Genomic DNA, 23,236 nt, shown 5'->3' with positions numbered 1-23,236 from the left:
AGACAGAGAGATCACAAGTGGGGTGAGTGTCAGAGGGAGAAGCAAACTCCCCAGTGAGCAGCGAGCCGGATGTGAGACTTGATCCCGGGACTCCGGGATCATGACCTGAGCTGAAGGCAGCCGCTTAATGACTGAGCTACCACATGCCCCCAAAACTGTTTCAACAAGACTTTGAGGTGATTCTGATATGCACTAAAATTGGAGAACTCTGATTTAAGGGAAGAGTTTTTCAGATTTGAGTAAGCATAAAGAACACTTTAGGGGGGCTCCTTAAAAATGCAAATTTCTGCCTCACCCCAGAGTCTCATGCCTTAACTCCGGCAATCTGCATTGGAATTAAGCACAGCTGGTGAATCTAAAGCAGGCGCTCTTGAAGTTCTTTCTGAGAAAGATAATACAGATGTCACAAAGTGACAGCAGGTGTGTTTGTGTGTGTTGGGGGGCATCCTGGCTAGTAGGTGAATTGGATTTGTCCTTTAATGTGTTTTATGGAAAACTCATTTAATCGTTACTGCGAAGATTATAATTAAATTTCGGATTTCTGACTTCTTTTGAATATTCAGAAGTTCAGGCAACACCAGGCTGTATTGTGATGCAGCCCCCTTTGGCTGGCGTTGGAAGAGCACCTGACCCTTTTAAAGGCACTGCTTTTTTTCCTCCCATTTTTATTTCCCATCAGGCCTGCTGTTGGAATATTCCTCTAAGGAGACTGGGGTGTGCGGGATCCTGTAGTTCATAGCTGTGGCCACTAGAGGACGATATTAGCAGTGAGTGGCCTGGGTGTCTTGGGGACTCGGGAGAGTTAGGGAAGGCAGTTTCTCAGCAGCATAGAAAACATACTTAATACCCACAATCAACTCATTTTGAACAATTAATCATTTGGGGGCACATGTGGAGTTGTTTTCTACACGGATACAGATGGGATTAAAGACCCACAAGAGACTTTCTGAGAGGAAGATGTTCACCTGTGTTCCTCTGGTACCAGGTTCCTTGTTGATAAGTGTTGCATAAGTGTTGACTACACCTCCAAGCCCAACACCTGGCTAGACTAAGGCTTATTAAATGTTTGATCCCTTCTCCTTCCTCTTTAACAGTAATCTGTCTTGAACCTTAACTATAACGTGTGTCTTACAGTTCCAACTAAAAAAGGGTAAGATTTTATAAAGATACAAAATAAGAAAAAATGGCATATCATTCTTTCCTATCAGATTAGGAAAGATTAAAAGGATTGTTAAAACTCAGTTTTCAATGTAACACAAAACTATAACAGCCTCTGTTATGCACTGCCAGAGAGAGTGTAAACTAACATTTCTGGAAGGCAATTTGGCAATGGGTATTGATATTGAAAACAACACACCTATAGGAAACAATCCCAAGGGGACAAACATGGGTATTACACGAGGATAAACTAGATTATACTGCAATTATAAGCAATCCTCAAATCTCAGTGGATTAACTGACAAAGATGCATTCCTACGTCCCACTACTTGATCACTGCCATCCCCACTGTAGCAGAGTTTGGAAAGGTGGTGAGTTTTATAAATGGAGTTTTGTTGTCCTCAACAAAATCACAGTTATATATACTACTGACTAATTAGAAACAACTGAATATTAGTCTTCAAAAATATTTTCTTGAGGTATAGCATGTATGCAATAAAGAACTCATCTAAAGTTCATAGCTTAGTGAATTGTTACATAGGTATACACCTGTGTAAGCATTCTCCAAATCAAGGTAGAGATCATTTCTAGCACCCAAGAAGGCTCCCTTGTACCCTTTCCCAAACAAAATACCCACCACCACCAAACAGAGCCCTCTTCTGACTTTGTCAGAAGATTACTTTTGCCTGTTCTTGCACTTCATATAAATGGAATCATACAATATGTGCTTTTTGTGTCTGACTTCTTTTGATCAACAGTTTAAATCATATGTAAGTTATAGCATACATAGAATAATATACAGTCATTAGAAACAATAATGTAGAACCATGGTAGCTGGTGTAAAATGATGTTCTTAATATATTACTGAGTTTTATTTTTTTATTTTAAAAAGATTTTATTTACCAGGGAGAGAGAGAGCATGAGCAGGGAGAAAGGTGGAGGGAGAAGCAGACTCTCCACTGAACAAGGAGCCCAATATGGGACTCGATCCCAGGACCCCGGGATCATGACCTGAGCCAAAGGCAGACTCAACTGACTAAGCCACCCAGGTGCCCCTGTATTATTTTTTTAAAAAAAAGGTCACAAGAATGTTATACATAAAAGAACTTGCTTATGAAAAATTGTCTATGTCTATGTTAAATGTTTACAGAGAAAAGTTTGAAAAAATAGTCACTAAAACGCTACTCCTTATTATTTCTGGGTGTTAGGATAAAATAGTTTTAATTTTCTTTATATCCTTCTGTTTGGCTTGAATATATATTTTTTAACTTTTAATCTTGGAATGTTTTTAAATTTATAGAAAAGTTGTAAGAACAGAACAAAACTGTATAACCTTGATCCTGATTCACCGATTACTAACATTTTACCACATTTGCTTCTATATATATATTTCCCTGCCCGAATCATTTGAAAGTTAAATATTATTCATTATACTCACTTACCCCTATATACTTAAGTGATTTTTTTTCTAAAGTCAGAAATTGATTGCAGAATAATTATCCAAATCAGGGCATTTAACATTGATATAACATATAACATATAACATATAGTCAATTTCACCAGTTGTCACAGTACCATTGTCTAGGGTGATTGTTTTTCCCCCAGATGCCAACATTTATTTAGTTCTCATGCCTATTTAGCTTTTTGAGCTTATGATGAATAGATAACGTTTGTGTTTAAAAAAAAAAAAAAAAAAGAACCTGAAAACTTGCATTAAGCCAAGTAAACTGGGGTAAGATGTAGTAGAGCTTATCCTCAAAGCCTGGCCTGCCCCCAGCTTCAGGGGTTAGCCCTTTTGTTTGTGTTCCTTGATGTTTCCAGGGCAGCTGTGAAGTGCTGCGTCTGATAGACCTCGGGACCTCGCCTTTCTACTACAAGTGGGTCTGGCAGCATCTGGAGCTGATAGACGGCAGACCTCTGAAGACCCACCTCAGTGGTAACTGACAGCCGCGCACAGCAGGGGGCGCCTGGGCCCTTCAGCTTCCCTTGCACTCTCAGACCTCCTGAGCTAGAAAGGCCCGGCAGGATGTCTGGTTTGATCCCCTTTTCCGAGCTGGAAATGTGGCCCACATGGCCCCATAGGGGGAGGCTCCTGCCCACCCCCCTCCGGCTCCTCCTTTTTAGACTTTCCCTTTATGTCAGGTGCCCCTGGGGAGAGGGGTGGAAAGGAGCCTGGAGCTTGACAGAGCTGGGTTTGAATCTCCCTGGTTAGCTGGATGACTCGGGTAAGTACTTAAAGCCTCTGGGTCTGGTTCGTGGAGGTAGTGTAGTGGCTAGTAGCACTGGCCCAGCCAAACTGCTCGTGTTTGAATCCAGGGTCCCTCTCTTAATTGCTGTGTGATATCGGGCAAGTGACTGTGTCCCTGTGCCATCAGTTTCCCTCAGATGGTCCCTACTTCATGGACTTGTTATGAAATGAAGCAAATGAATGTCTAAAGATTTTTTTTTTAAGATTTTATTTATTTGACAGGGAGAGAGAGATCACATGTAGGCAGAAAGGGAGGGGGACGCAGGCTGCCCTCTGAGCAGAGAGCCTGATGCGGGGCTCGACCTCACGACCCTGAGATCATGACCTGAGCCGAAGGCAGAGGCTTAACCTGCTGAGCCACCCAGGCGCCCCGTGATTGGCTTATTTCACTTTGCATAATGTCCTCAAGGTTCATCATATTATAGCATGGATCAGGATTTCCTTCTTTCTGAAGTCTGAAGAATATTCCATTGTGTGTGTATGTCTCATTTTGTGTACCCATTCATTCGTCAATGGACTCTTGAGAACTTCCGCATTTCAGCTAGAGTGACTAATGCCACTATGAGCATGGGTGTAGAGTTATCTCTTTGAGACCTGCTTTTCTTTTGAATATACACCCAGAAGTAGACTTGCTGGATCATATGGTAATTCTGTTTTTAATTTTTTTTAGGGAATTGCCATACCGTTTTCCATAGGGGCTGTCCCATATTACATTCTCACCAACAGTGCACAAGGGTTCTGGTCTTTCCACATCCTCACCAGTGCTTGCTGTGTCCTGTTTGTATGGTTTTTAAACATGATATTTATCTTAATGGATAGGAGGTGGCATCTTATTATAGTCTTTTACTTTATTATTTATCTTTTTATTATAGTTTTGATTTGTATTTCCCTAATGATTAGTGGTGTTGAGCATCTTTTTCTGTGTTTATTGGCCATTCACATATCTTCTTTGGAGAAACATCTATGCAAGTTTTTTGCCTGTTTTAAAATCTGATTGTCTGCTTTTTTGTTAAGTTTTAGGAATTTTCTTTATATTTTGGATGATAATACCTGTTTGTCCATTTTTTCTTTTGTTGCCTGTGCCTTTGGTATATATACAAGAAATCACCACCAGATCCAAAGTTGTGATGCTTTTGCCCTGTGTTTTCTTCTTTTTTCATAAGTGGGCTCCACACCCAGCATGGAGCCCAGTGTGGGGGCTTGAACTCAGGACCCTGAGATTAAGGCCTGAGCTGAGATCAAGAGTTGGACACTTGGGGCACTTGGGTGGCTCAGTGGGTTAAACCTCTGCCTTCGGCTCAGGTCATGATCCCAGGGTCCTGGAATCGAGCCCTGCATCAGGCTCTCTGCTCGGTAGGGAGCCTGCTTCCCTTCCCCTCTCTCTCTGCCTGCCTCTCTGTCTACTTGTGATCTTTGTCTGTCAAATAAATAAATAAAATCTTAAAAAAAAGGGGGGGTGTGGACACTTAAGAGACTGAGCCACCCAGGCACCCCTAGCCCTGTGTTTCTTCTAAGAGTTCTATAATTTTAGACCTTAATGTTTAAGTCTTTAAACCATTTTGAGTTAATTTGATTTGTGGTATGATGTAAGGGTCTAACTTCATTCTTGTTAGAATGAAGTTCTAACTTCTAATTAAAATCAGGTAGACTTGAATTAAACCCAAGTTTCAGCCCTTTCCTGGATGACTTAAACTCTGAGTGCTGCTCATTTGATTTCTTAAATGGGGCCAGTAACATGGGATGTAACATACGTGAAGGCTCTGCTCAGGGCCTGGCCCAGACCGATAACACATGGAAACCAAAGTATTTTCTGTTTTCCTTCATTTCCCCATGCGCCAGACTGGCCAGGCAGGTGAGGAGGGTAAAGTTTTCACCATCATCAGTACAGACCTCATATATGCAAAGACCCATTAACATGTTTTTCTGTGCTTTCTCTAACAGAATCTTCTCCTGTGGAGAGATTTAAGGAATTTCAGATCAAATCATATCCTGTACAGGACTTCAGCTTTCTGAAACTTAAGCACCTCCAGAACTCCTGGGAGCAAGAGGGGACTAGCTTCAGTAGGCAGATTAACATCCCGGGAAATACTTATCCGAAGATGTGGGGCCCAAAGATCAAGTAAGCTTAGCTCTTGGCAGATAGAAGCTTCCAGATTCTGGGTGAAAAGGGAGTTATAACTTGAAAGGATAGAATGTCAGGGATGCTGGGGGGGGGGGCACAGGTAGCAGGTACAGCTCAACCCCAAAGATTGGGGTATAGAAAGAAGGTGGCTTAGAGAAGTCCTAGACTTGAGACCCAGCAGCTGTGTTCTCTGTCTGTAACCCACAGAGCCACTTGAGGCAGCCAGCTACTTCCTTTCTCAGGGAACTCATTTGAAGGAGAGGCAGATCTTCTGGCTCTGATACTCTGTGTGTCACTGAATCTTTTTGACTCTGAGCTTCTTCAGAAAAATTCTACCCATCTAAAGGAGGCAGGAGGTAAGAGCCTGGGCATTGGAGTCAGTTCAGCCCAGGTTCAAATGCTGGCTTGGCCACTTATTTTAACCGTGTCCTTGTACAAGGGATTTGACCTCTCTAAGCCATAGTTCCATTGTCTATAGATAATAGGATTTAAGTCTTGGGGCACCTGGGTGACTCAGTGGGTTAAAGCCTCTGCCTTCGGCTCAGGTCATGATCCCAGGGTCCTGGGATCGAGCCCCACATTGGGCTCTCTGCTCAACGGGGAGCCTGCTTTTCCCTCTCTCTCTCTGCCTGCCTCTCTGCCTACTTGTGATCTCTCTCTGTCAAATAGATAAATAAAATCTTTTAAAAAATAGGATTTAAGTTTTGGTGATGTTGTAAGACAGCAATTAAATGTGATAATGGCAGTTATAGCTTAACACTTATGGAATACTCCGTGCCTGGTCCTGGATTATCTAATTTCATCCTCGCAGGTTCTATGAGGTAAGTGCTATTATCAGTCCCATTTTTCAGGTGAGGAAACCAAGCTACAGAGAATGATTAATGTTCCCGTTTGAGGTCTTACAAGGTAGGAAGCAGTGGAGCCAGGATTCAAACCTGAGCAGCTTATTAGTGCTCAGTCCTATTGTCTGGTACAACTGTCATGGCTGGAATGAGAATGTGCCACGGGGGCTGTGCTTTTGCCTCAACCCAGAGAGGCTGAGGAGCAGGAAAGGACACTCAGTGGTCCCTGCCCAGAGGCAGCTCAATGCTGGACCCACAGCAATCTAACACTTCTCCCCCCACCCCTGCCGTACAATGTAAAATTAAAATATCACCATGAGGGGTGCCTGGGGGGTTAGTTGATTAAGTGTCTTCCTTTGGCTCAGATCCTGACCCTGGAGTCCTGGGATCGAGTCCCACATTGGGCTTCCTGCTCACAGGGAGTCTGCTTTCCCTCTGCCCCTCACCCTGCTTGAGCCCTCTTTCTTGCTCTCTCTCTCTCTCTCAAATAATAAAAGCTTTAAAAACTATATTACAATAATAGTAATAATAACATGAGTGTCACAGTCTCCATGTTACCCCAAGTACCACTGCACTCAAATCCTTTGCCTATTAGCATTTCTAGCCTACTGGTCTCCATAACGAGCATCCCATAACTTCTGAGTTGTCATTCCCTCTGATGGATATTCTTTCCAAGCAATCCAGTGCTTGAAGTCCCAATCCCAGTCCTTCTGCAGGTAGGGATGGTACAGACCCAGTTTCTCTGCTGTACATCAGTAAGGGAGAAGAGACAGGTTGGACCCAGAAGTGAAAAGCAAAGACCATGCTGGGCATGTCCTGCAGGGTGAGAATTGTAGGCTGACTTGTTTATGTGTTGGATGGCTTTATGAGTTGGGTGAATATATCATCTATCTTCTCAGCTGATAAAATTTTTTTCCCTGCCTCTAATCCAGATCATATAGCCTGTCTCTTCCTTCTACTTCACCTGAGACCAAAGGAAACACAACAAGGTTGCCTGTGTAAAAGTAATTCCAACATGAACAAAGTACAGAATCTACAGGCTGCCCAAGGAAACCTGTCTTTTATTTTATTTTTATATTTTTTAATTGGACAGAGGGAGAGAGATCACAAATAGGCAGAGCAGCAGGCAGAGAGAGAGGTGGAAGCAGGTGTGGGCACGATCCCAGGACCCTGAGATCATGACCTGAGCCAGAGGCAGAGGCTTAATCCACTGAGCCACCCAGAAACCTGTCTTTTAAACAAATAAAACCATTTCTTCTCTGCTTTTCTGCCAAGAAGGAGAGCCCCAACCTCTGTGTGTCCCCCAGGGGCCCAGAGCTAGCTTGAGGCCAAAGCAGTCTGTTCTAAGCTCTGACTTAGAAATTTCTTCCTCATATTGAACATCTATCAGCCAGCCTGGACTTCTCATCCATCTGGTCTGACTCAGCTGTCTGAGCTCATCAGCCCCTTCTTCTACATAATAGCCTTCAGGTGTTTAAAGGGGGGTCCTATCTCTTTCTCTGCTAGCCTCCCCCCCTATTAAACTTCTCCAGTTCCTGACATGGTTTCTTCCAGAGCTTGGTTTGAGTTTTCTCACTTTCTGGGGGCAGTGGGAGTTCTCCAGGGAGGGGAGGTCTCTGTGTATGGCAGAGTGGGGGCTGACTGTCTAGGGCTTCTTGAACTGGCTGTGTGACAAATGAGTTCTCTTTAACAAGCTGTCATATTTCAGGTCCAGGGATCCTCATACACTTCAGTGTTCCCTGATCAGTACCAAGTATGGTGATCTCCCCAAGGAGGCTGCAGTGGGCGCCTACATCAAGATTCACACTGTGGAGGAAGGAGACACTGTGGTGAGTGTGCAGAGAGCCTCCCTCAGGAAAGAGTGTGTAATGTGGCAGGTTAAGAGTATTAAGGAATAACAGGAAAGGTTTGAAAACATCTCACTTGATATTTGGTGATATTAAGGAATATTGTTGATTTTTAAAGATATGATAACAGTATCATGGTTATGTTTTTTAAGAGTCCTTATACTTAAGAGATACATATAAAAAAAGAGAGATACATATCAAAAAACAGATAAAATGATATGACATCTGGGACTTGCTTTTTTTTTTTAAGATTTTATTTATTTATTTGACACAGAGAGAGAGAGAGATCACAAGTAGGCAGAGAGGCAGGCAGAGAGAGAGAGGGAAGCAGGCTCCCTGCTGAGCAGCGGAGCAAGAAACAAGGAACAAGGAATAAGGAAAAAGGCAAGAATATACCCTCTCACCACTCTTTTTCAACATTGTGCTAGAAGACCTAGCTAGTACATTAAGGCAAGAAAGGAAATAAAACATTTGGGAAGAAAAAAATAAAGCTGTCTTTGTATGTGGATATTTTATTGTCTATTTGGACAACTCCAAAGAATCAAAAAATAAAAACAAAAAAACCCTCTTTTTTTTTTTTTTAAAGATTTTATTTATTTATTTGACAGAGAGAGATCACAAGCAGGCAGAGAGGCAGGTAGAGAAAGAGGAGGAAGCAGGCTCCCTGCTGAGCAGAGAGCCCGATGTGGGACTCGATCCCAGGACCCTGAGATCAGGACCTGAGCCGAAGGCAGAGGCTTAACCCACTGAGCCACCCAGGCGCCCCAAAAAAACCCTCTTGAAGTGAGTAAATTATTATAGCAAGATCACAGGGTATAAGACAGTGAAGTGAGCATTGACATTTGAAATAAAACACAAAAGCATTTACAATAGCACCAAAAATGAAATACTTAGGTATAAGTCTAACAAAGTATGTTCAGGATCCACATGCAGAAAACTATTAATAACAAAAGAACTCACGGGGTGCCTGGGTGGCTAAGTCAGTTAAGCACCTGCCTTCTTCTCAGGTCATGGTCTCAGGGTCCTGGAATCAAGCACCGCACTAGGGTCCCTGCTCAGGAGGGAGCCCACTTCTCCTTCTCCCTCTACCCCTCCCCCGGGCTTATGTGCCCCCTCTCTCTCAAATAAATAAAATAAAATCTTTTAAAAATTGTAATAAAAGAACTCAAAGAATATTTAGATAAATGGAGAAATATTCTATGTTCATGGATTGGAAGAGTCTATGATTAACACGTCAGTTCTTCCCAACTTAATCTATAGATTCAGCACAATCTCAGCCAAAACCCCATAAAGTTATTTTGTGGATATTGACAAAGTGATTCTAAAATTTACATGGAAAAGTGAATGTAAACCAACTGGTAAATCCAAACAATGAAATGTTCTTCATCTATAAGAATAAATGAACTTTCAAGCTAAGAAAAAATGTAAAGGAAACTTAAATGACTATTTTAAGTGAAAGAAGCCAATATGAAAAGATTAAGTATTTTGTATTCCAATTCTGTGACATTCTGGAAAAGGCACAAGTGTGGTCACCAGAGGTTTGGAGTTCAGGAGGAGGAATCAATAGGTGAAGCACGAGGACTTTTAGGAGAGTAAAATTATTCTGTATGATACTATAAAGGAAGATACACACACTTAAGCATTTGGTAAGACTCATAAAACTTTATAGCACAAAGAGTGAACCTTAATGTATGCAATTTGTTAAAAAAAAATAGGAGTAATTTAGGAGATTGCAGGAGGGAATGCAGAGTACAACGAGAGCATCTAATGATACTGCAAATGTCTGAAATGATCTCAGTGAAGAGGGTGGGAGGAAATGGTGCTGATCTATGTAATGCTGGAGGCAGCTGGGGTCCCTGAGCCTGAAAGTTGAAGGCACTGCGCATGAGCACTGTACTCTAGCTGATGACCTTGTGACCCAGGGGCATATGCCTAATATGCCCTGATACTGCAATGCACGTGTCCTGGAATGGATCAAATCAGTAAATGAATAACTGAGGATGGCAGCCAGGTTTCTCAGCACTGGAGTAGAGATTTGCAGATAAGCAAGGAGGAGGCTAGAATGAACCATGTGGGAACGGATTCCTTAAAGACCTCAGTATGAACTCCTGTTTAACTTAATATAAATACAGATGGTTGTGCATGGAAATATTTAGAGATATGTGCCTCAACATATATTTTTTGCTCTGTCAACTGACAGGGCCTAAAAGAAATGACATTGTAGTAGCAATGAGCAAACCTAGCATCCAGATCGTAGTTTCTTTTTATTTGATTTATTCATTTGACAGAGAGAGAGAGTGCACGCACAAGCAGGGGGAGAGGGAGAGGGAGAAACAGACTCCACTGAGCAGGGGGCAGGATGCAGGACTCCATCCCAGGGCCCTGGGATCATGACCTGAGCTGAAGGCAGATGCTTAACTGACTGAGCCATCCAGGCACCCCTGGAACTTGGTTTCTAATATCATTCATTTATAAGAGGAACAAGGGCTCCTTGGAAAATGATTGATTCTAGGACTAGGGCAGGAAATAGACAAGATGATCCTGGAGCATTTTGTAGTGTTGAACAGCAAGGAGGTATGGAGGGAAAAAACCCTACATTGATGGAAGCAAGCATATCAAAGGGACACAGGTGCCAACTGAAAGAGCTCCCAGTGGCCAAAGCTAAAACAATCTGAACAATTTGAGCCACAGATAGAATAGTATTAGATTATACCTCAAAGTATATAGTAAACACCTCTGAGAATATACTGGTATAATGAATAAATAATGAACAAATTAATAAATAAGGGAGAAGACATGAATCTTTCATGCAGAAGAATTCCAAATAATTTATGTAGATACTTGGCCCTAAAGGAGAGGATGTATAAACCCTACTCGTTAGGTGTGAGCTGCGCACAGTGACTTCCTTCTAAAGAGCACAGTAAGGAAAGGGGGCAGGGAGAGTAACTTTACAGTGGATGAACCTGAGAAACACCACTGTAGCCAGGTGATCAAGGCCAATAGCCACAGTTAAATCGTGTTGATAGTATATCCCCTAATATGAGGAAATGGGGAATGATGTGATGAGAATGACACTTTACCTCTGTGGTCCTCTTCCCAATAATCCACAACCCCAGTCTAATCAGGGGACCAAATCGCTGGGCATCATTCAAAATTCCTGACCAGTACTCCTCAGTAGCTATCAGTAGCTATCATTAACAAGGTCAGTCTGAGAAGTTGCCCAGCCAAGTGAAGCCCAAGAGATAAGAGAATAAAGGAATATGTGTTCTGGATAGCATCATGGAACAGGAAAAGGACATTAGGTAAAGAAAAGAAATCTACGGGGCACCTGGGTGGCTCAGTGGGTTAAGCCTCTGCCTTTGGCTCAGGTCATGATCTCAGGGTCCTGGGATGGAGCCCAGAATCAGGCTTTCTGCTCAGCAGGGAGCCTGCTTCCTCCTCTCTCTCTGCCTGCCTCTCTGCCTATGTGATCTCTCTGTGTGTGTCAAATAAATAAATAAAATCTTGAAAAAAAATTTAAAAAAGAAGACATCTAAGCAACCTTGACTTAACAATGATAATGTATTGATATTGGTTCATTAATCATAACAAAGGTATCTTACTAATATAAAATAATAACAGCAGAAACTGTATAGGGGAACTCTGTACTAGCTTCTCAATTTTTCTAAGTCTAAAGTTGTTCTAAAAAACAAAGTCTATTATGGGGCACCTGGGTGGCTCAGTGGGCTAAAGCCTCTGCCTTTGGCTCAGGTCATGATCCCAGGTTCCTGGGATTGACAGCCCCACATTGGGCTCTCTGCTCAGCAGGGAGCCTGCTTCCCTTCCTCTCTCTGCCTACCTCTCTGCCTACCTGTGATCTCTGTCTGTCAAATAAATAAATAAAGTCTTAAAAAAAACAGTATTTACAAAAACAAAGTCTATTAAAAAGATAATTATCCAGGGTGCCTGGTGGTTCAGTTGGTTAGATGTCCAACTCTTGATCTAAGCTCAGGTCTTACTCTCAGGGTGGTGAGTTTAAGTCCCACTTTGGGCTCCATGCTGGGTGTAGAGCCTACTTAAAAAAAAAAAATATCTAGTGGTTAGTTAGCTGGGCGGGGAATGCATGGATGAAACAAGTTGGGCCATGAGTTCATCACTGTGAGAGCTGGGCAGCAGGTGGGCCTCTGCCTGCCCCGGGGAGGGGTTGTCTTCTGAAGCCCCACATGTGGTCATCATTGTGTGTGGCCAGTCCAGAGAGTGGCTCCCTTGCCATGCCCTCTGTTCCTCAGTGACAGTATCTCCAGGGTCCTCCTCACATGCCTGTCACCCCCTGTTGCGGTGCGCTCTTCATGCTCCTGCCCCATGGGACTGGGAATCTTCCCAGTGCAGTACTGGGTGGAAGCCCCAGCCCCCCAGCACAGCTGTCCCTGGAGGCTGCTGGAATTTTTCCAAACTCTTAGGAAGCTTTTCCTTTTTTCAGCAAAATTCTGCCTCCTGCAACTTTTAACTTGCTCTTCCCCTAAACTCCCCTGACCTCCATGGAACAAAACAGAAGAAATCAGCTTCCTAGCCACATGATGGCCCCTTAGATACTTAAATAATGCCCACTTTGTTTTTCATCCAGCATTTCTGGAGCCAGGCACAGTGCCAAAGCCCCGAGAATTATTTTCTCCTTTGGTCAAAACCTCCTACGTTCCTTTTGACAGCCCCCAGGTGGTGTGGCTTCCAGCCCACTCACCGGTGGCTCACGTTTCCTCCAGGGTGGCTAGTGCTTCTGGGTGAGATGCTCAGCACTGATTGCGGGGCTCCTGACACCCTGAGCACAGCCTCACCCACTTCCAGGCAGAGCAGCTGGGGATGCCGGGCACCCGGAGCTGAATGAGGGCCCCAGAGGGCAGAAAGGCATCGCCCGGTTGGACAGATGGTGGCGGCCCTGGAGGCGGTGCAGTATGGAGAAGGAACAGCAAGGTCCCTCTCATCAGGGGTCTGCCGTGCTGGAATAGGGAACTTGGCCTTGATTCTCTAGCAAGGCCTAGATGGCTTTGGGTGGGGGCTCTAAGTAAATACCCAGCTGCCTTGTTCATCACGCAGGGCCCATCCCAGAGAAGGCCCCCCAACCCCAAATACGTGTTAGCATGACTCTTGATGAAAATGCCTTGAATGTCTCTGTTGTCCCTGCTTTCAAGGCCCTGGCTTCATTTGTAGGAGAGTGAATGGTGACAGCTATGTTTGTACTCACTTGAGAGATCCCATTTGCCTAATATGGGCAGCAGGAGTGTGAAGCTGGGTCAGTCTTTGAAACAGCAGAGGTTGGGGCCTGGAGTAGAGCCTCTGTTTTGAGCCAGGAGGTTGTAGGGGAACCAGCTTCTCCAGGGAACAGGCAGACCAAGGTCTCAGATGGGGCAAGCCGGAGCCATGGGCAAGGAAGAGGGGATATGACAGATTGGGGTCAAGATCAGGGGGTCCTCATCTTCATTTTGCTTCTAATTAGACAGCTGTGTGGCCTCAAAAGAAAATGTGGAAATTCACCTAGGTGAGCTGCTAACTCGAATGTTCTGTGGCCCCATCTGAGTGTTCATTCGGCAGATAGCTCTTGAGCATCTACTGTGCTCCAACCCTAGCCTAAGATGCCAGTGTGGGCAAGGAAACTGACATCCTTCTTGTCCTCATGGGGCTTATGATCTAGTCTGGGGACAGACAATAGAAAGATGAATTAGCAAACATGTAGCAGTGCAAATTGCTGTTAGGAATGGAAGAGAAAGCTGGGCTGTGGGGCAGGGTTCTTAAATGGAGCAATCAAGGAAGCCGGCTCTGAGGAAGTGATGTTTTAAGTTGAGACCTGAGTGGTGAAAAGAACAAGCTGGGGGTGACCTGGGGGAAGAATGTTGCAGACTGAGGAAGAGTAAGCTCAACGCCTGAGGCCACAAGGTGCTTGGCATGTCAAGGGGATGGAGGGAGGGCAGCAAGTGTGGAACAGAGTAAACAAGGCACAGCAGCCTGAGGCCAGGCTGGAGAGTCAGGCAAGGGTGGGCTAGCTCAGACCTTGGGGCCACAATGAGGAGCTTTTGTTTGTCCTCCGTGCTACCCGAAGGTATTTCAAGGGCATAGTCAGCAAAGGGCCGTGACTGGCTGGTGTGTGTGGGATGGGTTGCAGGTGGATGAGGGTACCTGCCGGCAGTGCTGCCCCCAGTGGGGCCCTGAACAGATTGTGGCTTTCAAATCCTGCCTCCACCTCTTTCTGTCCTTGGGCAAGTTCCTTAACCTCTTTGTGCCTCAGTTTCCTCAGAGTATAGTGGTTGAAAGCATGGACTCTGAAGACAGAACCCCTGGGCTCAAATCCTAGCTTTATTGCTTCTGTGCTGTGTGATGTTGGGCAGAGTTCTCAGCCTCAGCAGCATCCTCTGTAAAATGAGGATAATAGTAGGACCCACCTCATGGGGGTTTTGGGTGGTGTCAAATAACTCAGTACCCACAGCAGGGCCAAGAGGGCCTGGGGTGAGCAAATGCCCAAATATTGCTGTTGTATCATTGTCATCATCACGGCCAGGGAGCCAGAGGAGTGACTGAGCTGCAGAGAAGGGTCCAGTGACCCCCAAAGTCTGTGAGGGACCAAGAAGGTTACTGAGATTCAATGGGGACACGCGAGCAAAAACCTGCAGAAAGGATGAGGGAGGGTGTGGTGGCTGCAGAAGGGGGATTTAGAAAAGGAGGACTCACCATTGGAATTCTGTCACTGTCCTGAGGAAGAGAAAAATGGGTTTACTTGGCACAAGAGTTGAGATTGGACCTGGGGAAAACCTTGTGAAATACTGTTCTCCTGAGGGACTTCCTGAGTGTGACTCTTGGAAAGCCTGTGTGGAGGTAGGACATGGACAGTGTGCTTTTCTTACAGGTTCTTCTAATTCCAGCAGCTGGAGGCCTTTGATGTCAAAAGTGTAGCATGAAGGAGCCCTGGACTTCTCCCCATCCCCTGCAGGATGACCCCCAGATGGATTCACCTTCTGCCTGGGGCCTCATTTTCCCCATCTTCCCATCTAGATAATCTGCTGGTAGAAGCTGACAGTCCTGGGTGCCTGGGTGGTTCAGTGGGTTAAGCCTCTGCCTTCGGCTCAGGTCATGATCTCAGGGTCCTGGGATCAAGCTCCGCATCAGGCTCCCTTCTCTCTCTGTCTGCCTCTCTGTCTACTTGTGATCTCTCTCTCTGTGTCAAATAAATAAATAAAATCTTAAAAAAAAAAAAGTGTACAGTCTCTGAGATGAAACCTTCTGGAACTTTCTGTTCCCCAGGGTCTTCACCAGATCCTCCTCCCAGAGAACCAGCTTGACATCCGGCCCTTGATCCTGGTGAGCCTGGGAGCTGAGGTGATACGGGTGACGAAAGAAAAATTCTGTGAACTGATGGACAGCAAGGTAACAGAGAAGTTGTCCAGGCTCAAGGTCACTTACCCCAGGTCAGTGCTGGAAATGTGCTTACGTCCCACCAGACCAAATAAACAAATTTTCACTTATTGTTTTAGTAAAAGAAAGAAAAAAAGTGCTAATGCTGAAAAGGGGGAATGAAACCAGTAGTTGTTGGTACCCCTTAAATTATCTTTTTGATATCCTTTTGATAATAGATTTAGTATTATGTTGCAAGGGCTATGCCCTCTGAAGTAAAGGTCTACCTGTGAATTTATCTCATTATGGGAAAAGCTACATGTACTGAGATGTTCATAGCAGCCATATTCTTGATAGAAAAGCCACTACCACCATCACCCAAACGTATCACACTAAGGAGATAGTTTAGAAATTGTGGTGCATTTCTTTGATAGAACATAAGTGCTATATTTAAAAAATTGTAAGTTTAATGGTTCTGTAGGAGGAGGGTAAAATAGGTGATATAATGATTCATGAAAAGGACAGGATGCAAAACTGTACATATACTATGGCTATGCCTTTGTAAAACACAAGAGAAAAACCTAGAAGGAAATAAGTAAAAGTGTTGAGAAACTGTGATGTTGCCAAACTTGTGAGAGTCATTCTGTCTGGAAGGTAAAACTAAAAGATATTTCCTGGTTATCATTATATATTCCTCTCATATTTAATTGTTTTTGTAGTGTGTGTGCATTGCTTTTATAATGAGGGAAGAAAAGATACTTTTTTTAATTTAAATTTTACTTAGTTAACATACAGTACAATATCGGTTTCTGGAGTAGAATTCAGTGATTCATCACAAGTGCCCTTAATACCCATCAACCATGTAACCCATCCCCCACCCACCTCCCTCTATCAATCCTCAATTCTCTACCTTAAGATTTCTTATGGTTTCTTTCTCTCTCCTTCCCCCAGCTTCCCATATGTTTATCTGTTTTCTTTCCAAAATTCCTCATATGAGCAAGATCATGTGGTATTTGTCTTTCTCTCACTGACTTATTTCACTCAGCGTCATACTCTCTAGCTCCATCCATGTTGTTGCAAAAGGCAAGATTTCATTCTCTTTGCTGGCTGAGTAATATTCCATTATATATCTGTCACACCTTCTTCATTCATCAGTTGATGGACATCTGGGCTCTCTCCACAGTTTGGCAAAAAGAAATAGTTATGAAAAGTTGTTGAGGACACCTGGATGGCTCAGTTGGTTGAGTGTCGACTCTTGATTTCGGCTCAGGTCATGATCTCAGGATTGTGAGATCAAGCCCTGTGTTGGTTTCCATGCTGGGTGTGGAGCCTGCTTAAGATTCTCTCTCCTTCTCCCTCGGTCCCTCCCCAAATCCCTAAATAAAAAGTTTTTGTCAGGATAGTGGCATTCCAAGTGGGCTTTTCCCCTTTATTTTCCAAATGTTTGGTAATGATGATATTACTTTTTTTTTAAGATTTTATTTATTCATTTTACAGACAGAGATCACAAGTAGGCAGAGAATCAGGCAGACAGAGATCACAAGTAGGCAGGAAGCAGGCTCTCCACTGAGCAGAGAGCCCGATGGGGGGCTTGATCCCAGGACCCTGAAATCATGACCTGAGCCGAAGGCAGAGGCTTTAATCCACTGAGCCACCCAGGCGCCCCTGAAATTACTTTTATAATTTAAAAATATCTATCTTGAGAGATTTGATCAAAAGATTTACTTTTACTTTTCCCTAGTTTCCAAATCTTCCAAGGTAAATATGTCTATAAGGTGAAAAAAACCTTTCATTTTTTAATGTAAAAGTTAACTGGACCAGTGGTTGCAAAACTATTTTGATCTTGCACTGTTATTACTAAAAAGTGTTTGCATATATACCCCTTAGAATATATGTAAATAGGAATAACATGTGAATTTATTATTATTATGTACATATATTGCTGTAGTAATATATATGTTATGGACACACCAAAATTCTTTAGAAGAATAAGACAAAGAGAAATATAAATGACGTCCTATATTTTTTTTCACACACTCCAGTGGGTCTTGTTCACCTCCCTAGATGATATGATGCTGCTATCCCCACTGGGACCTCCAGCCTAGAACCCTGGGCCCCCTGCCTCCACCTCCTCCCCAATAGATCCTTTCAGCATTTCTGTGCTCTTGCTAAAACCTAGATCTGGCTATGTCAAACTCCTGCCTAAAACTTGGGTTGCTCAGTCGGTTAAGTGTCTGCCTTCGGCTCAGGTCATAATCTCAGGGTCCTGTGGTGGAGCCCCAAGGGCCCCCGACCCTGGGCCCCTTGCTCAATGGGGAGTCTGCTTCTCCCTCTCCCTCTGCCCTTCCCGCTGCTTGTGCTCTCTCTCTCAAATCAATAAATAAAATCTTTTTGAAAAAAAGGGATTTTAGGAGCCTTAGATGATGGGTGTCTGTTAATGGCTGTTGAACTGAAATTAAGCAGAGGTTTCCGTGGCCTTGATGGAGGCAGACACTTGAGCCCCTGGCATCTGTGCCGCGCAGTCAGCGCTTCGCTGCAATGATACGCAATGCTGACAGATAGAATTCTGGCTTATTCATTCACTGTTGAACTCGTGGTTCCTAGACTGCTAAAGCGACACAAAACAGATCCATTATCTGGCTCAAATTCTCCATGTTTTAATTGAGGACTGCAAAGCCCAGGAAAGAGGGCATGACATCCTGAAGATCACAAGGTTGGTGGCAGTGACACCTGTCTTATAAATGTCAGGGTCTGGATAACCTGACGTCTCTTCCCCTGCAAAGCACATGGGGCTGAGTTCCCAGGAGAGAAGGGAAATCTCTGAGGGCTAAAATGGAGGAGAGCCTAAAAGCCAACACACAGAGTGTGATCTAGTATGGGATTGCTGGGTGGGGGTGGGCCGGGCCAGGGGTTAGGGCGATCCTGGGCTGAAGTTTTTACAGCCTGTGGGGACAGATGAAACTTTGAGTTCACGTGAAGCAGAGATTGGAACGGAAACCCCTGCACCGAGCTGAGGCCCTTAGAAGCGTGACCCCATTTTGTGAAAAAATTAACTAGAAATCAGTATGGCCATCTGCATAGGAGGTGACATGGAATCTTGTCTGTCTTAGCTTGGGACTCTGAGCTCCCCACTGTAGAAGCCCCCCTAAGAATCTGTAATCACACGCTTGCCCCCTCCTAGGTTTTGGTGAGTCTTGTAGCATCTTTAAACCCAGTGTCCATGTTTGTGAAATGGGTAGTTTCAAGGATTAAATGGGTTAACAAGTAAGGTGCTGGGCACTTTAGTGCTAAGTCAGAGTTAGATACAGTCTCTCTCTCTCTCTCTCTTTTATGGAAGAAATAGGGAGTTAGAGGAATTTTCTTTTCTTTTCTTTTTTAGATTTGGAGCGAGAGCGAGCACAGGCAGACAGAGTGGCAGGCAGAGGCAGAGGGAGAAATAGGCTTCCTGCCAAGCAGGGAGCCCGATGTGGCACTCGATCCCAGGATGCTGGGATCATGACCTGAGCTGAAGGCAGCTGCCTAACCAACTGAGCCACCCAGGCGTCCCAGGAATTTTCTTTTTTAAAGATTTTATTTATTTATTTGACAGGGAGACATCACAAAGCAGGCAGAGAGGGAGGAGGAAGCAGGCTCCCTTCGGAGCAGAGAGCCCAATATGGGGCTTAAGCCCAGAACCAGAGCTCATGACCCGGGCTGAAGGCAGAGGATTTAACCCCCTGAGCCACCCAGGCGCCCCGGGAGTTAGAGGAATTTTCTAAGTGGAGGCTATTCAGTAGTGTGCTGGTGAATGTTTAATAACCAGCTCTCTCGGAGAGGGGTGGGAGGGAAGCCTGATTTGAAGGGTATCCTGATTTCCGTGGTGTACACACTCCCACCATGGCCAGTTTCAACCTACCAACCTGATGTCACTGAACAGGGGGTCGAGGAGGGTTCACATAATCACCGCTGAGCCCAGAGGAGCTGACTTCGGCATGCCACTGGGACCAACGGGACTAGCCAGGAGCCCATTCTGACATCTGGGTTTTTAATTAAGTCGATCTCTCTGGATCAAAGTTGACCCTGCCCTGGTCAATATAATGTTGCCAGAAGAATGTTCTAATTTGTTAGTGACTTACTAGGCTTACTTCCTTAGGTGAGAGGGTAGGCAAGTCAGGGGAAATGGAACATGCCTTCCCTTGCTGTGGTCTCAGGAGGAAATAAGCCAATGAGTGCTGAGTCCACTCCCCTCCCTCCCTTTCCTCAACCCTCCCATGCTCATGCTGGTTGGGGAGGGGGGCCCGTGGGAAGTGAAGCCAGGGCACCAAGACCAGTCCAAAGCAGCCACCAATCTACTTTCTGCCTTCATAGATTTGCCTGTTCAAGATGTTTCATATAAATGGAATCACACAATGTGTGGTCTTTTGCAACTGGCTTCTTAGCATAGTGTTTTTAAGTTTTATCCATGTACTTCATTTCTTTCTTTTTTTTTTTTTAAGATTGTATTTATTTAAGAGAGAAGGAGGAAGGAAGGGAGAAAGAGAAAATTAAGCAGACTCTGTAGTGAGTGCAGAGCCCAACATGGAAATCTCTCTCACAGCCCTGAGATCATGACCTGAGCTGAATCCAAGAGTCGATGATTAGCCAACCGAGCCACCCAGGCACCCCAACTTCATTCCTATAATGTATATATCACACTTTATCCATTTGTCAGTGGATGGATGTTTGGGTTGTTTCCACTTTTTGGCTATGATGAATAACGTTGCTATGAACATTCTCGTGCGAGGCTTTGCATGGACATAGGTTTCCATTTCTCTTGGGCATATACCTAGGAGTAAAATTGCTAGGTTGTAAATTAACCCTGTTTAACCTTTAGAGGAACTGCCGGACTCTTATCCAAAGTGAATGTACCAGTTTGCTTTCCCATCAGCAGTGTACCAAAACCCGTATTTTAATATCTCCACCTCATAACACATTTTTTAAAAGATTTTACTTATTTATTTGTCAGAGAGAGAGAGAGCGAGCGCACAAGCAGGGGGAGTGGCAGGCAGAAAGAGAAGCAGGCTCCCAAATGAGCAAGGAGCCCGATGCAGGACTTGATCCCAGGACTCTGGGGTCATGACCTGAGCTGAAGGCAGACACTTAACTGACTGAGCCACCCAGGCACCCCTCATATCACATTTTTATCTGTGTTTTTAATTACAGCCATCCTAGTGGGCATCTCATTGTGGCTTTGCTTTACATTTCCTTGATGGATAAATGGTTACCTATATAATTTAACTTCTTGGTAGCCACGTTATAAGAAGCAAAAAGAAATGAGTGAAATTGATTTTTAAAATATATCCTATTGAATTCAGTGTTTCTCAAATATTATCATTTCAACATGTAATCACCATAAACATTATTTTTTAAAATTTATTTATTTGACAGAGAGAGATCACAAGTAGAGAGGCAGGCAGAGGGAGAGGGGGAGGCAGGCTCCCCGCTGAGCAGAGAGCCCCATGTGGGACTCGATCCCAGGACCCTGAGACCATGACCCGAGCCGAAGGCAGAGGCTTAATCCACTGAGCCATCCAGGTGTCCCCACCATAAACATTACTAATGAGAATCTCTCCATTTGTTTTTGCTCTAATTCTTTGAAATCTAGTATGTATTTTAAACTCACAGCACATCTCTAATTCAGACTGGCCCCACCACAGGTACTCAGTGGCCACATGTGACTCATGGCCACTACATGGAACAGTGCAGTTCTAGGGGAAAAAAGTGGGGAAAGGGAGAGGAGGCAGAAGAGTCTGGGAAGAGGACCCTAGGTGAGACAGAACACACTGTGTTTAGGAATTGGAAGAGTGACAGGAGACATGGCTGGTGGGGCAGGGGGACAGGAGGAGCGGGTGTGGGAAACTCAGCATCTGTGCCTCACTTTTAGTGATGAAGATTTGTGCCGGAAGTTCCTTCAGGAGAACAGCTGGAATATATTTCGGAAGGACCTACTGCGGCTGCTGGTGAAGCCTCGCCAGCATCCGCCGTTCACCCCAGTCCGGCCTAAGAAGAAAGGGAGCTGCAGCCCCAAGTCTCTGATTCTGGATTTGTGTAGCCTCAACAAGGAGGCTAAACCTTGTCATTCCATTTTTATGGCATCCCGGAAATACCTGCCCCCATTGAGGATCGTCCAAGCCATCACAACACCCCGATATAAAATCCAAGAACTCCTGCCTCAGTATAAGAATGCAGGAGTCCTTGTTTAGACCTAATAAAAGATGTTGGGTTGGTCATCCTGTTTCCTGAGTGACCACCATGGGAGTTGTGGGGCTTGGAGTCGGGCCGCTCCAAGCGGTCGTGGGGTCGTGGGTCTAGAGAGATGTTTTGGGGGGTGGCAGCTGGGGCACTCTCTCCCTTGATACTTGCTGGGCTTGAGTGAGTGGACGGTCAGGAGGCTGGGGGTGGTCTCAGGGTAGGAGGGTCTTAGCTGGTGAGACAGATGGGAGGTACAGAGGGGCTCAGATCAAAGTGAACAAGACGGGGGTTACAAACTCAACTGCCTTCTGGAGGCCACGCAGATCATCCGAAGGGTTGTATCTGAAGGACTGGGCAGGCAGCAGGCGGTGGTGGGGACTGGACGCACACTGGGACTGGGAGCAGTTGCCTCGCATCCTGGTTCGATGCGATGCCAGGAAATGATGCGGGCCTGGTACTGCCAGTCTTCAGATTTTTCAAGAGAACAAAGAAACCCAATATTTTAGATGATTCCTACTGGTTTTCAAATGTGAGCAACTAATTCAAATTATTTTTTAACTACTGTGTTAGGCAAACAGAACCTAGACGTGGGCTGTGTTGGGCGTCCAGGCTGCCGGTTTGCCAGTGTTCATCAAGCCCATCTGACTGGGCGTTGCCAGAGACTAGAGGAGGCCTGATGGGGGGGTAGGGAAAGGTGGTATAAGGAGCCAGAGAGACAGACGGGCAGAGCGATTGGAGCAGGCATTCTGGGTACCAAACAGGGAGCCAGCTGCCCGAGAGAGAAGAGGCAGGCCGGAGATGAGGAGGAGGTAGGTTGGACTTATTAGGGCTCCTTGGCCCTTCTGGGAGGTCCTGAATATGTGGCTGCCCGTCAGTGACCTGACCAGACTCTCTTTGTCGGTAGCACTGGGCCAAATCCCCTCTCCCTCTTGTAAAGTTCCACAGTTTAGCTTTGAGAGCACTGGGGGGCATGGGAGAGGCCACAGCAGTACATGAGACTAGCCCGGCTCATGAGCTGTTAGGAAAGCCTTCCTCCACCCGTAGCTCCCCAACCCTCACATTCGTCTACCCTACCTGGCAAGGAGCGAGTTACAAGAACACCTGAGTGCTGAGCTGGGCCTCCGGAGCTCTGGAGGGCCTGGCTCTGTTTCTAGGTCACTGGACCCCCTTGACTCCTGTACCTGCTCCTGTTTCCCCAGTGGCAAAGTGAGCAACCTGGACAAGATCGTCTTTGTGAGAGGTGAGTATAGTTTGAAAAGCACATTCAACATTATAGTTCTGTTTATTGAATTAATTTTTTTTAAAAGATTTACTTATTTTTGAGAGAGAGCATGAGCCTGAGCACGGGGAGGGGCAGAGGGAGAGGGAGAAGCAGGCTCCCCGCTGAGCAGGGAGCTGGACTCAGGCCTCTATCCCAGGACTCTGAGATCGTGACCTGAGCTGAAGCCAAGAA

The 23,236-nt window shown here is 45.0% G+C and overlaps 1 protein-coding gene across 3 annotated transcripts in view; it reads left to right on the top strand.

The window, feature by feature from the left end:
- Positions 1–21,828, top strand: part of CNBD2 (cyclic nucleotide binding domain containing 2) — a 55,878-nt gene extending 34,050 nt beyond the window's left edge. For 2 of the 3 annotated variants that reach the window (XM_059133344.1, XM_059133345.1), the window contains 5 exons: positions 2,980–3,094; positions 5,348–5,525; positions 8,079–8,199; positions 15,484–15,647; positions 21,476–21,828. In XM_059133344.1, coding sequence (XP_058989327.1) covers positions 2,980–3,094; positions 5,348–5,525; positions 8,079–8,199; positions 15,484–15,647; positions 21,476–21,794 — 897 coding nt within the window. In that variant the 3' untranslated portion in view covers positions 21,795–21,828. Of the gene's footprint in view, positions 1–2,979; positions 3,095–5,347; positions 5,526–8,078; positions 8,200–15,088; positions 15,317–15,483; positions 15,648–21,475 lie in introns of those variants that run through there. The other variant, XM_059133346.1, reaches the window with a different exon arrangement.
- The last annotated feature ends 1,408 nt before the right edge of the window (positions 21,829–23,236 follow it).

The sequence above is a fragment of the Mustela lutreola genome, chromosome 9, assembly GCF_030435805.1.
Source record: "Mustela lutreola isolate mMusLut2 chromosome 9, mMusLut2.pri, whole genome shotgun sequence".
NCBI lineage: Eukaryota > Metazoa > Chordata > Mammalia > Carnivora > Mustelidae > Mustela > Mustela lutreola.
The sequence above is the reverse complement of the archived record's forward strand: the minus strand, read 5'-3'. Positions and strand labels throughout refer to the sequence as shown.